The sequence below is a fragment of the Corapipo altera genome, unplaced genomic scaffold (genome assembly GCF_003945725.1).
Source record: "Corapipo altera isolate COAL_440 unplaced genomic scaffold, ASM394572v1 0, whole genome shotgun sequence".
NCBI lineage: Eukaryota > Metazoa > Chordata > Aves > Passeriformes > Pipridae > Corapipo > Corapipo altera.
The window spans coordinates 70,878,871-70,892,896 of NW_020884872.1; the positions used below are offsets into that span (position 1 = coordinate 70,878,871).

At 39.5% G+C, this 14,026-nt stretch overlaps 1 protein-coding gene across 1 annotated transcript in view; it reads left to right on the forward strand.

Annotated features, from left to right (window-relative positions):
- Positions 1-14,026, forward strand: part of FLT3 (fms related tyrosine kinase 3) — a 33,866-nt gene that overhangs the window by 714 nt on the left and 19,126 nt on the right. Inside the window, exons 2-8 of the mRNA XM_027651587.1 lie at positions 1,206-1,330; positions 2,872-3,074; positions 3,820-3,935; positions 6,148-6,265; positions 8,698-8,834; positions 9,408-9,544; positions 9,626-9,779. Coding sequence (XP_027507388.1) covers positions 1,206-1,330; positions 2,872-3,074; positions 3,820-3,935; positions 6,148-6,265; positions 8,698-8,834; positions 9,408-9,544; positions 9,626-9,779 — 990 coding nt within the window. The remainder of the gene's footprint in view (positions 1-1,205; positions 1,331-2,871; positions 3,075-3,819; positions 3,936-6,147; positions 6,266-8,697; positions 8,835-9,407; positions 9,545-9,625; positions 9,780-14,026) is intronic.

Consider the following 14,026-nt stretch of genomic DNA (forward strand, 5'->3'; position numbering starts at 1 on the left):
GCAGCTTGATGTCATCAGCAAACTTGCCGAGGGCACACTCAATCCCACTGTCCATGTCACCAATAAAGATGTTGAACCGTGCCGGTCCCAAACTGCTCCCTGCAGAATGCCACTCATCACTGCTCATCAAGCCATTGATCGCAACTCTTTGAGCGCAACCATGCAGCCAATTACTTATCCATATCCACTGATTTGTCCCACTGTCAAATTCCTGTCTCTCCAGTTTAGAGACAAGGATGTTGTGCAGGACAGTGTCAAATGCTTTGCACAAGTTCAGGTAAATGACATCAGTAGCTCTTCCCTCAGACACCAACACTGTAACCCCATCGTAGAAGGCCACCAAATTTGTCAGGTGCCATTTGCCCTTAGTGAAGTCATGTTGACTGTCACTGGTCACTTCCTTATTTTCCACATGTCTTCTCATGGTTTTCAGGGGAATTTGTTCCATGATATTGACAGGCATTGAGGTGAGACTGGCCTATAGTTCCTCAAGTCTTCGTGGTTTTTTTTCCTTTTTGAAAATGAGACTTATGTGTTCTAGTTTCCTGTCTGTGGGAACCTCACAGGACTTCCACAGATTCTCAAATAGGATGGATAATGGCTTAGCCACTTCCTCTGCCAGCTCTCTCAAAATTCACAGATGCATCTCATCAGGTCCCACAGCCTTGTTCACCTTCAGGTTCCTTAGATGTTCTCAATTCTAATTTCCTGCAGCAGGCAGTACTTCATTCTTCCCATCCTTGCCTTTGCCTTCTGTGGGAGGAATGCTGCATGATAATCCCCTGGCTCACAGTGGGCAAACGCTGACCTGCACTGCAGGGTTTGATGCTGCAGGGCCCTTTCCAACACACTGATGCAGAAGTGAAGTGCAAGAGGGAGCCTGTCTTTGGTAATGTGGTTTCTAAAGGAGCCTCCATAACATATAGAAGCTTTTGTCTTTAGACATTTTCTGCAATATTATGGGACATACTTCTAAAGTGGGATGTATCTGTGTTTTTGAAAGGTCAAATAAAGTTTCCACTCAGCTTCAACACACAAATGCACAGTTAGCAAATGCATACAGTATACCTGCATATGCATTTGGGCACTTTTTTAAAAGATGTAATCTTTCTACAGTTTTGTTGTATTTTTTTTTTTACTAAAATTACTATCTCTGAGCAGACATCTAGACTTTATTAGATTTGTTTTCTCTTTCTGTTTTGCAGTTCTTGTTATGACAGCAGTTGCTTTCACTTCTACAATAACTCAAAATACATCTGAGATCACATGTGAGTTTATCAGCCAGAAAACTGAGGGTTCAGGAGCACCAGAGATATCAGTATCTCCTAAGGTAATATAGCAGAAAACAATTTGCTTATAAAACGTTCCTGTCCATTCCAGAAATACCTTCCCAGAAGCTTACAACTCACTAAACCTTAAAATGTGAGGATGTCACAGTCAAAATAACCAAGGTTAAGCCAAATATGACTACAGAAGTTTAGAGGGATATATATATCACAATTCATACTTTGAAACTGTAAATAGTTAAGTACCAGTTTTCTCTAAAACTGACTTTTTAATTGACACCTTGATGCTGTCCTATTCCTGGATGTTGCTGGCAATGTGTCAATGTATATATTTGTATATATTCAAAATATATTTGAAAATATGTGGCCTTAAGAGGGGATTTCCAAGGCCATGGTGTGAATGGGTGTCCTACCATGGTGTGTGTGTGCCATGGCTGCTGGGACTGATAGGGAAGTTGTACTGCCCTCTATTCCCACCACTAAAGCCCATAAATCCCTTGACTTAGATACCAAAGCTGGACAATAAATCAAATACAACTTTATTTTCTTCTCTTTTGACTCAAAATGGCAGAAATCCAAGAAGGGATGATGTGCAATTAATTTATAAATCGGCTGAGACCTGCGATTAAAATATTTCCTGAGGATTCTTGTTTCATGAAAGTCTTATGAAATCTTTTTCATTTCTGAACAAATAAATCAGATAACAAATAAAGGTGTATCAGCCAAAGTTGTGCTGTCCTTGTATCTGACAAGGCAGAATTTGGCCATTATTTCTAGATGCTTTTCATGTCAATCAAAAGGAAAAAGGAGAAAGGAATGAGAAGAACCAACCAGCCAAGCAAAACTGCAGGGCAGAGAATGCAATGAACTCCATCCTTTCATAAACTTACACTAGATAAATTTCACCCACCAAAATAATAGAGACATTGTGGGGTTCTCTTCAGATGGAGCTATTTACTTGGCACCTTTTGCTGCAGCTGATCTTAGAGACTCATTAATCCCCTGGTGGCTTTCAGAATGACTGCAGAGTGTTCTCTTTCTGTTTGCAATTCTCCTTTAGCCATATGCAATGGTGAGGAAATGAAAACCATGAACACGTCCAGTCCCAATGTTCCTTACCTACTAAAATGCCCAAGGAGTCGAGGAGCAGTCTAGCCAGATGATGCAGTGACAAGTAGTAGGATGCTAAAATAAACCCAACATTTCGACCCTGCCTTTACATTAAGGTTGCAAACACACAGGTTTTGTTGTAGTTCTATGTCTTCCTACAGTTCTAAATAAAAAGAAACAAACTTGAGTGTAAAGAATAACATATATCACCAAGGGAAGTTATCGAGTTTCTGGCTAAAATTGTTTTGTGATCTCTGTCTAGAGAACAGAATTAACTAATTCAACAGCAAACCTGTAAAGTTTCCTCATGCAGTAGAACTCAACATATTTATGAATAAGTTTGACAGTAGAAATGGAAAAAAAACAACAAACCAAACAAAATGAAGGTGTTATTTTACTATAATTTTCATTTGTATTTTGGCAAATAAAGCTAATTGCTGGTAAATACCTAACAATCTGTCCTTCTGCATTGCAGATTTCTAACATTTTGGAAGATCTTGGGTGTTATTTGAATTCTCGAGGAACAGAGAACATTTATAAAACAATTAAAAATGTGGAAGTCAATCTATTTCAAGATATTGAATTAAGAATAATAATGAGAATTTTAAATATCACTTCATGCTTTTGGTTCTTTAAAGAGAGAAAAGCTTGTACACTTTTTTTGGACTCAGAGAATCGGTAAGTTAAGGAATGTACTGGATCAAAGAGCCTTTAAAAGGTCATTTCCTTTAGGATTCAGATGGAAAGTATTCTGTGTGATCGATTTCACATCATGTATTCTCTTTTTCAATCTCCTAATCTTTCTTAACTGTTGTCACCCAGCTGCACATTGCTGATTGTCATTTAGATATATGTACACACATGAATCTTAGAACATTCCAAAATAAGCTTGTTCTTTTAATTTGTATAGCATCATGTGTGGGGGTCTCCAAGGGCTTTCTGACATTGATCTATTTGAGCTTTGTGGTGCTCATGTGGGAAAACTGCAATTTTATAGTCAAAGAAACTGAAGCATGAAGAATTATATGACTTTTAGGATCACAGAGAAGATCAGGAACAACAACAACAGCATTCTAATTCTCACAGCCAAACCTGGGCTGGAACCTGAGACTGAATTATTACCTCCTTGTGCAAAACTTCTAGGTAAAGCATTTTGATGTGGAACTCCTGAACTGTCCTAAGCTCAGGAAGCCCCTCCTTCCCAACGCTCAGCATTAAGAATGTGGTACTTGTGTCTGTAAGTTCCTATGTGCGCTTGTGTAGGAAGACACATGCTGAAAGCACTCCAGGCTGAAGGGCACTATGTAAATAACGAATACTAATGGGTTTTGCAGAGCTAAAGAGCTAACATTTCATTGTGTGTGCTGCATATTACCTTCTTTATGTTAACACGACAAATACCACTTTACTTTCTGTTTTATAGATATATTACATCTTTGACCTTTTCACAAATAAAAGAAGGACAAGCTGGAAAATACACCCTCTTGGTCACAAGTGAAAACAGCAATTACACAGTAGTTGTGCCTGTTCTCATCCGAAGTGAGTATATCTACATGAAAGGGGTCATACCATCAATAGGTTCAAGGGCAGAGACTCAAGTTCAGCCAAAGCAATGAAGCTTCCATGAGCTGCATTTCAATCATCTTCCTAGATTAGCATAGGACTTGGAGGCTGAAGTTGGCATCACAAACTCTGTGAGAGTCATCTTTCTTCAGTCAATAAACCATGCAAATGAACAAATAAGGATGTAAATGCATGGTAACTCTCTTCTGTGTGAGAGATTCCCCTCTGTGACTTAAAGGACAAATCGAGAGTGGCTTTTGTGTGCTTTCAAAGCTTTTGGGCTACGTTTGTTTGCTTTCATTTTAACCTGTTTATTCTGGTGTTGCTGACTGGGTTGTAATCTGGACCAGATCAGGACGTGCCTTTCATATTCTGGTCTCTGATGCTCCCAAGTCACAGTTTGAACCACTGCCACTTTTCCACCTGTGCCTGCTGCTGGGTCTTTCACTTCTCTCACAGCTTTTCCTTTTACAATTCTGTGTTCAGCAAGAGGTACGCTGAGGGAAGGTGAAAGAAAGTGTCCCTCTTCTCGCTGTCGGCCTTTACTTGTAATTTACTGTGGTTTAGAGTAAAACCCATCAGTTCTGCAGCTGCTCACACAAGAGTGCCCAAGAAACTGAGATTTTAACTGTTGTTAAATGTTCATGACAGAGCACCTGTGAGGTGTGACTTTTTGAAAGGCTGAGAGTGGATTTGATTGAATTTTGTCAAGGTTCGCACAAGAGACATCTCTGATGCAAAGGCAACTGCTGCAACAAAGTGCAAACTTCTGTTTCTAAGTTGGGGTGTCCAAAAACATCTCAAAGCACAAAAAGACCCATGTTGACACAATTTTCTGAAAGAAAATAAAGACTATATTATTTTGTCTGAAAAGAGCCAAATTTAAAGATAAAATTTAAAAATGCAAAAGAAATTTCAAAAGCATAAATCCAAACAGCTAAAAGACCCTTCTAGATATATATTTAACAAGCATCACTACTTGCCTTGTTTTTAATAAACTGTAACAAATCAACAGTTTTTATTCCATCTTTTAAAATATTTCTTCTGTTTAATTTTTTTCTTTCTCAAGTGTCAGAAAGTCACCTCCAATCTCTCCTTGTTTTATTTGAAAGCTTATTGTATGTCTCATTTATAATTTTAACAGCTTTATTGAGGGGACAAGGTATTAAATCTTTCATTAAGGATTGCCATCTCTACTATATCAATTAGGCTTTAGAGGTAAAATATGTTATTACATGCACAAGCAAGAATAGTTTGAAACACTGTCGATAAAGGTCTTTTCCATATCAATTGCTTGGATTGCATTCTCTTTGCTCCTGTGAATCTAATATCATAATTACATCTCATAAAATCCTTCAGGCTAGATGTGAATCCTTCAACTGGGATGTGAACCTCTGTAGGTGTACTAAACCTTCTAGGCCCAGCTTATAAGAGCTAAACGAGGAAAGAAATTAAAAAGTTGTAAGTATTAGTTTCACCTTAGCATGTCACCTTGCAGGCAATGGAAGTATGACTGAAGAAGATGTCACTCTTTTGGATGAAAGCTGTAATTTCATTGAAAGATGACCTAAAGCCAAACTCAGTGTTTTGCATTTTGAGTCAAATCTTCAGCGGTTTTAACACATGAAATTTTTTGTGCATAGTCCAAACCTGTGCTTGATAGGTTCAAGGTACTGGTAATTCTCCAGGAATCATTTCCCTCTGGGTTACAGATGTAGGGTAGAAAAGTCTGCTTTCAGAAGTCATTATCACTCGTCGTGTTTCTATCCTGTATCTGATCTGACCGAGGAGTATGCAACAATCCCACTTTGTGTACAGACTTTGTAGTCTCATCAGATACTCCACCAAAGGAAGGGTTTAGGATGTGATTTTCAAAAGGTATTTGTGCTCCTGCCCATTGAAATAAATAGCAACCATAGCAAATTAACACCTTTCACTATCAGTTTCAGGATTATCCGCTGATGTATAGGGACAATGCAGGCCTTTGGTACAGGGAATCCATGAATATAGCACTCAAGGCTCATGAGATCAGCCCACAATACTGCTAGGGCCAAATAATTTTCTGGTCCCTCAGTGTTGAAACTTTCTGAAAAAATTACAGCTCTGTAACTTCACTTACTATGAAATGAGCAAAACACTGTCTCATAATCATTTCATCATTCTTAAACATTTGCATGATTTTTAACAGAAAAACCAAGCAAGCCCCATTTCAGGAAAAGGGAAAATTCGGATTCTATCGAGTGTATATCTGAGAGCTACCCCCAGCCCTCAGTGGAATGGATATTCTGCAAAACACCTGAAAAGAGGTATGATGTATGTTTATATGTGTGTTATATCTCTAAACTGAAAGTTTCCCATCTTCTAAAGAAGAAGTGACAGGATGAGAGGAAATAACCTCAAGATGTGCCAGGGGAGGTTTAAATTACATATTAGGAGAAATTTCTTCACTGAAAGGTTGGTCAGGCATTGGAACAGGCTACCCAGGGAAGTAGTTGAGTCACCATCCCTGCAAGTGTTCAATAAAAGTGTAACATGGCACTTGGAGACCCATTTTAATGGTGAATACAGCAGCATTAGGTTGATGGTTGGACTTAATAATCTTAATAAGAGCTTTTGGTTCAGAACTTTTTTAAATGGGCTCTGCTGTTTGGCACACCCACATGATGGTTGAAAACCTATGTCTGCAACATGTTTTTCTTAGAAATTTTGACTGTTGTGCTCTTTTGGAAACTGTCAGCTCTTGGCTTTAAGAGTGTTATTCCAGATTCTAGTATTCTGGTGTCACAGGAGCAAATCAAAGATATTTAATTTCCCTCTAGTTTTTCACGTTTATTTGAAATTTTAATCATACAACTATAGAATACTTTGTGTTGGAAGGGACTTTTATAGGTCATCTAGTCCAAGCGCACTGCAATAAGCAGGGACATCTTCAAAAAGATCAGGTTACTCAGAGCCCTGACCAAAATGACCTTGAATGTTTCCAGGGATGGAGCATTTACCACCTCTCTGGGCAGCCTGTACCAATGGTTCACCATCCTCATCAGGAAAAAAATATTCCTTATGTCTAGTCTAGATCTACCCTCTTTTAGTTTAATACTGTTATCCCTTGTCCTATCATAACTGGCTCTGCTAAAAAGTTTGTCCTCATCTTGTTTATAAGCCGTCTTGAATTACTGGAAGGGAACTATCTCTTCTTGAGGCTGAACAACCCCAATTCTCTCAACCTGTCTTAACAGGAGAAGTGTTCCAACCCTCTTATCATCTTTGTGGCCTCCTCTGAACTCTCTCCAATATGTCCATATCCTTCATATGTTGAGGGCCCCAGAATTGGACATAATGCTCTAGGGGGAGTCTCATGAGAGCAGAGTAGAGGGGCAGAATTATCTCCCTCCACATGCTGGTCATGATGCTTTTGATGCAGCTCGGAATACAACTGGCTTTCTGGGCTGCAAGTGCACATTGCCAGCTCATGTCCAGCTTTTCATCCCAGTACTCCCAAGTCCTTCTCTGCAGGGCTATTCTGGATCCATTCATCCCACAACCTGTATTGATACTAGGGATTACCCTGACCCAGATGCAGCACCTTGCACTTGGCTTTGTTGAACCTCATGAGTTTCCCATGGGCCAATTTCTCGAGCTCGTCCAGGTCCCTCTGGATGTCATCCCATCCCTCAGGTATACCAAGTGTACCACACAGCTTGATGTCATCTGCAGACTTGCTAAGGATACACCCGATCCTGCTATCTATGTCATTCATGAAGATATTAGTACTGGTCCCAATACAGAGCTCTGAAAGACACTGCTTTTCACTGATGTCCAACTGGACACCAAGATATTGACCATTAATCTCTGGATGCAACCATCCAACCAAATCCCCATTCACCAAACAGTCCACCCATCAAATCTGTATTTTCCAATTTAGAGAGAAAGATATTGTGGGGGACCGTGTCAGAGGCTTTACAGAAATCCAGATAGATGACACCTGTTGCCATTCCCTTATCCACTGCTACTGTCACTCCACCATAGTAGGCAAATAGGTTGGTCAGGTAGGACTTGCCCCTGGTGAAGCCATGCTAACTGTTTCAAATCACCTCTCCGTCCTCCATATAACTTAGCCTAGCTTCTAGGAGGATCTGTTCCCTGATCTTCCCAGGTGCAGAGGTGAGGCTGATGGGTTGGTAGTTCCCACAATCTTCCTTTCTACCCTTTGTTACATTTCCCTTTTCCCAGTCACTGTGGGCTTCATTCGGAGCATTAGAGCTGGGAGGATATTACAAGAGATCATAATTTTGTGAGCTAAATAAATTTTCCCATTCTATTAATATATAAAGTTTATTCTATTAACAGTGGGAATAATGCCTTTCTCTGCAGTGTGGTCATTTGGGATCTGGGTCTCATAAAGGCTGCTGGATTTGCAGTAGCTCCCACCACCAGGAATTCAGAGATGTGGTGTGAAAGCTTAGTCTCTATGATTTAACTCTTGTCTGGATTTTAATTACATCATTACCTGTCTATGAGCCAGTTTGAGCATATTCAGGTCGTTTCAGCCCACATTTCTTCCCAGACTGTGAAATTTTTATTTTCTTATCTTCATCTTTCCTAGTTCCTTTTCATTCAACTATGTAAGATCCAGTTTTCCCACTATTGTTTGCATATTCTCATGGCTTGGAGATTTATCAGATTTAGTTGCCTGAGGTTAACCAAATGAGTCAATGAATAATTGTGCTTGTAATTGCAGTTGCCCTGATAAAATGCATGAAGAAACTGGAGAAATAGATGGCATACAGATGGTGCAACATGAATTATTTCGAACTTACATATGGTGCTGTGCAGTTAATGCCCTGGGCAGAGAATGCACCAGCCTCTTTACGATAGGTAACTTCCCTCTAAGGTTTTCTTGCATGCGAGCTCGTTCCTGACACTGAAATTAGTTGCACTATTCATTTGAGTATGCTTTATGGGCTAAGCTACTTGTTTGTAATCACTGGAACAAATCTAACAGTGAATATGTTGCTTCGTAACAGCTTTAAAACCTAATTCCAATAGCTCTTTGTGGTCTCTGTAGAAAACGTCTTGCTTTTCTGTATTTGCTATGCATGTGTTGCAACTGTGTTGCATGGAAAAGCTCTTTAAGGTGTTCTCAAATGTATACACATAGAAATAATTTTTAATTTATATATATATATGCAGGTTTGTTTCTCTGTTGTTTTCTTAATAAACCTGACCTGAACTAAACTGTGTGCTTGCACCCGTGCCCTATAGATTATGACAAAATTTGGTTTGAGACATCTAAATCCATCAAATTTACTAATTTAATGATTATTGTAACTATCATTACAATGAATAAATAATGAATATCTATACAGCATTAACAGAAAAAATGTTGATCTAACCAAGCATTTTTTCAGGCAAAGTGATAGTTGTTTCAGTGCTGTTTTGATTTTGTAGATTTGAATGAAAGACATGCAGCACCTTTACCTGAACTGCTACTTAAGGTCGGGGAACCATTGCTGATCAGATGCAGAGCTGTTCACCATAATTATAAATTCAGAATAAAATTATCTTCTGAAAACAGAGAAGTTCAGGTAAGAAGATAGGGCATGTTTTAAAATTGGTAGTATTGGGCACTATCAACTGATTAAATTGGAATCTCTGTTGAAAACTAGGATCGCCTGTTTGGAGGATTAGAATACCCAGCAGAGCACTCAGCAATTCGGATCCAGTATATATTTGCTTCAGAAGCAGGAAGAGGTGATAGTGGACGTTATACCTGTTCTTCTACTGCTCATCCGAATCAAACTGCTGTGGTTACAGTTTTAGGTAATTCCAACCCCTGGTATGAATTTTTTTCCTCAGCTGGATGTTTTGCTTTATTTTCCATGTGGCAGTTCTTTGCTTGCAGGTATGCAGTACGTGTTTATAGTTCCTTTGCTAAGGAAGAAGTCTGTTTGCACTTACTGGCAGTCCAGGAGAGCCAAGAGATTAATTTGAACTGAGTCATTCTGGTACCTGAATACAATCAACCTTTTCTTCATATTGCTTTTCAAATAATTCCCATTAATAATAATTCCCAGTGCTTTTAGAAGTGAAATTAAATGGCACTGGTTAGAGATCTAGTCCATATGATTGTTTCAATGGGATCTCTAGAAACACAGGCCAGGATTCATCTCATGTTTCTGTAGGTGATGCTCAGCCAGTGTGCTGCAAAGCCAGTGGCTTTTTGTGAGGACACAAAACTGTAGGGTCCCTGGGGGCTATGCCTTGGGCTTTCTGGGTAGCGGGTACTTCTATAGTTGTGGAGCCCTTCTCTGTGTCACCAAGTGGAGCTGCAGAGCAGATACAAAGAGCTAGAGCTAAAGCACTGCTGGAGCTGGCCAAGAATACAAGAAGTATGAGACCTACCCTGTGTGTTCAGCTATTGATGGTTTGTATGTTAGTTTGGTCAGTCTGGTATGACCACTGACTGGCTTCAACCAATGTGAAACAGAAGTATCCTGCTGTGACTTCAACATGGATTTTTAGAAGCTGTAGCCATGGACTCAGTCTCCTCCTCACCATTGCACCTCCCTACTCACATATGGCATTTCCACCCCACCTTTGCTGCGCTTTTGAGGGTGGGGATGTAAGACAGATGTTCTTGTGGCCTCTGCTCTGCTGTTTTGTATGGACCTTTCAGGTGATTGTTGCTCTTATACAGAAAAAAAAGTAGACATGAAATCTACTTGTGTGGTCCTGATCTGGGTCCAACAGGACAGAATCAAACAATTGGAAGGTTCTTGCTGGTAGGTTTTCCTACTCAAAACCCGGAAAAAATGAGAAATGACCATTTCCTCTTATGGCAAGGGAGTGACTGACAAGAAGCCATTTGTGTTTGCCAATTTTTTTATGGGAAAGAAAATCTGAGAAAGAATTTTAGCTCCAAAACACATGTAACTAGTAGATGAAAATAAATTTAAACTTTTATGTTAATGGAGAATGTAAGCCCCAACAGATTGTCGAGTGATGAATGAATGCTGACAGAGATGGCAAGCTGCCGTACAAAAGTGCTGCTGCAGCTGTGATGGATCCGAAGGAAAACCTGAAAATAGAGAGACAACTACTCCCATGTTATCCTTTGTTCTGAGTGTCTCCTGTTCTCCAGGTACTAAAGGGAACCATCTTCTTGCTGCCAAGCTACATAAGGCCTGAAAATTTTAAAAAGGAAACTTCATTCTACTTAAGCAATATGTTGATTTAAAAGCCAGTGGTGTTGAAGTTAGTTGAGAACAACCTCAACTGCAAAATTGTTTCTCAGATGGAAATAATATACAAATAGGTACAAATATGGAAAAAAAAAAAAAAGCATAAAAAGGAAAGCTGTAGGTAGAACCATTCTGCTGGAGTAGGCACTGGGAGTAGTTTAGTGACTAGTGTGCCTGGAGTTGGAGTTGCCTCTGATAACAAGGCTCTCTGAAGCACTCACCATGTGTTTGACCTTAGATGTAGTTGCTCTCAGAGCTTACAATACCTAGGCAAGGAATGATAGGAAGTGAGAACAGTTACCCCAGTCTCTTCAGAAATTACTTTCCCAGTGCGATATCCTCTTTTCAGATTCTGCTAACCACTGAGCAGGAAGTTCTCCCATCATTTACAGTAATGAAATACGATACCTGGGCTTTTTTTCTACATACATCTTAGTGAACAGGAATGTAGAAGTGAGAGGATACTGTAGAGGTAGGGTGAGATCCTCCTCTTTATCAGTAGTGTGCACAGGTCAGAAATAGTGGCTTCTTGGATATATAAACTATCAGGCATGAATATGTGTGACAATCACAGGGAATATTTGAGTCACTGTCCCTGGAAGGCTATATTTCTGAGAAGGGTATTTTTTCAGTGCAAGGCACAAACCTAAAATGATCATCTGTGCCCTTCTTAATAGCCCTTATGCCAACAAAAATTCTGAGGGCTCACTGTCTTTCCTGAAGAAAAAATCTATTTGTTTACTTACAAGGTGGATAAAAGAAGGTAATGTTGTCATACCTAGCTAGCACTAACAGCTATACTTCTCTCTCCAAGGTTCTGCAGGGACATCCTGTACTTCTGATCCACCTCAGCCTTTAGCATAATGTGTTAATGACAACCACGGCTGGTGTGAATTCATACTAGCATGCCAGGTTCCATTTCAGCAGTTATATAGATACAAATACAGCAGTGATATAGATACGGATTTCACTCAGCTGCCCATGTCTGTGTCCTACCTTTAAAACTTTACTGTGAGTGGGTCAACACTGGGAATCATTGTGATGCACCTTAACCAAGAGAAAAGTGATTTGATTGGCACATACTGCATTGCCTGGGGAGCCTGGCTGGCATAGCTACATGCATGGGTGCTCTTCTAATCTCTAATAATGCCTTGCAGCCAGACTGCTTTGGTTTGCTCTTTGCTAACTGATACTTCATCAACTTATCCCATTTTGTGTGGCTGGTCAGGTCAGGCAGGGTGGTTAGGTCACTTTAAAGCACAACACAGATCATGCCAATGACTGTAGCTGCAAGGCTCTTTGTTTCTGCAGTTCTTATGCTCAGTTTCCACCAGTGTTGAATAAAGAATTTTTAGCACTACACAATCTTGCTTCAGGAATATGAAAGCTATTTTACAGTATTTGTTTTGCAAAATTTGTTTAGAGCAACAAATAAACAAATATGATAAACACAGAAACTTGTTCAATCTCAACTTTCATCTCACTTCTGTGTCATTACTAAATGTAAGTAGTCAGAAATACACTTAAACTTGCCAGAAATCATAAATCGAGCAATAATGTGCTATTTTGTTTCTCCTTCAATAAAGAAACTACTTTTTTTTTTTTTTCTGAGTTATGTTCCAGAGAAATAGCATGCACTGCTCCAAGGTCCATGTATGCACTCTGGAGAAAGCCTTTACTCTTGGTTGGTTGTGTTGTTAACAGTATACTCAGAGATTATATTCTGCCTGGACGGATGAGGACCAAAAGATGAAGGTCCAATTTATAAAAGCAGTAAGCCTTTAATATCAAAAAGTAGGAGAACAGCCATGAAAGGAATTGCTTCTTGTTTTAAAATATGGACACTTTTTTGGTTTATATGGGAGTTTTCAGGTAGTATTTTTCAAACCAGTAAGCTAAGACAGAGATAAAGCATACCAAACAGAATATAAGGTTATAACCAGAAGAAAAAACACTCAAAAGTAAAACCCAGTCTAGCAATATTTTTACGGTGGAGTTTTTCACCATGTGGCTGATTAACACCGCCACAAGTTTCCTGGAGGTTGTAAAGTCTACTTCCTTGGAGATATCCAAACTCAACTGGACATGGCTCTGAGCAATCTCATCTAGTTGGACCAACTGTGAGCAGGAATTGGACTAGATATCTCTTCCAATGTATATGGTTCTGTGACTTTTACAGAGCTGATGCTAACCCCACTGATATCTTCAGGACAGCCTCCCCCCACACATCTGTTCTTCAGTCTCTTTGGATAGGATTCATTTCAAGTCATGAGACATTTGGCCCCAGCAATGAATTTGGTTCCTTCAACAGTCAGTGTCAAGAAACAGATATTTCCAGAAGCAGTTCAGTACATCTTTGTTATCTTCTATTTTACAACAGGGTACATCTGGATATGCCTATTTCATTCCACTGAGTTTATCAGAGGTCCAAACAAGTAGCTTAGATGGATCACAGAACTTCAGACACCTCCATTAGGTGAAACAAATCCCACACTAGCAGGGCAACTGCCAGCAGCACGTGGTTCATGGACATCTTCAAAACACTTTTCCGTGTTGCTGTCATCTTGCATGAAATATGTCTAATTTAGATGGAGAAATAAAGGAGCAGCTACAAGACTAATTTAAAAAATCTTCAGCTCATTTCAGGGAAGGAGAACTACTATCAGCATCTGATTATGCTGGTGGTTCTCCCTGGTTTTTCTTCCCTGTAGGCAAAAAGCCAGGAGTTGCAGCTGTTAACACCTGGAATACACATCTAACCCAAACAAAATAAATAATGACATTGTTGAGCCTATGATTCTGTAGAGCATATTGAGGAGAAATGTT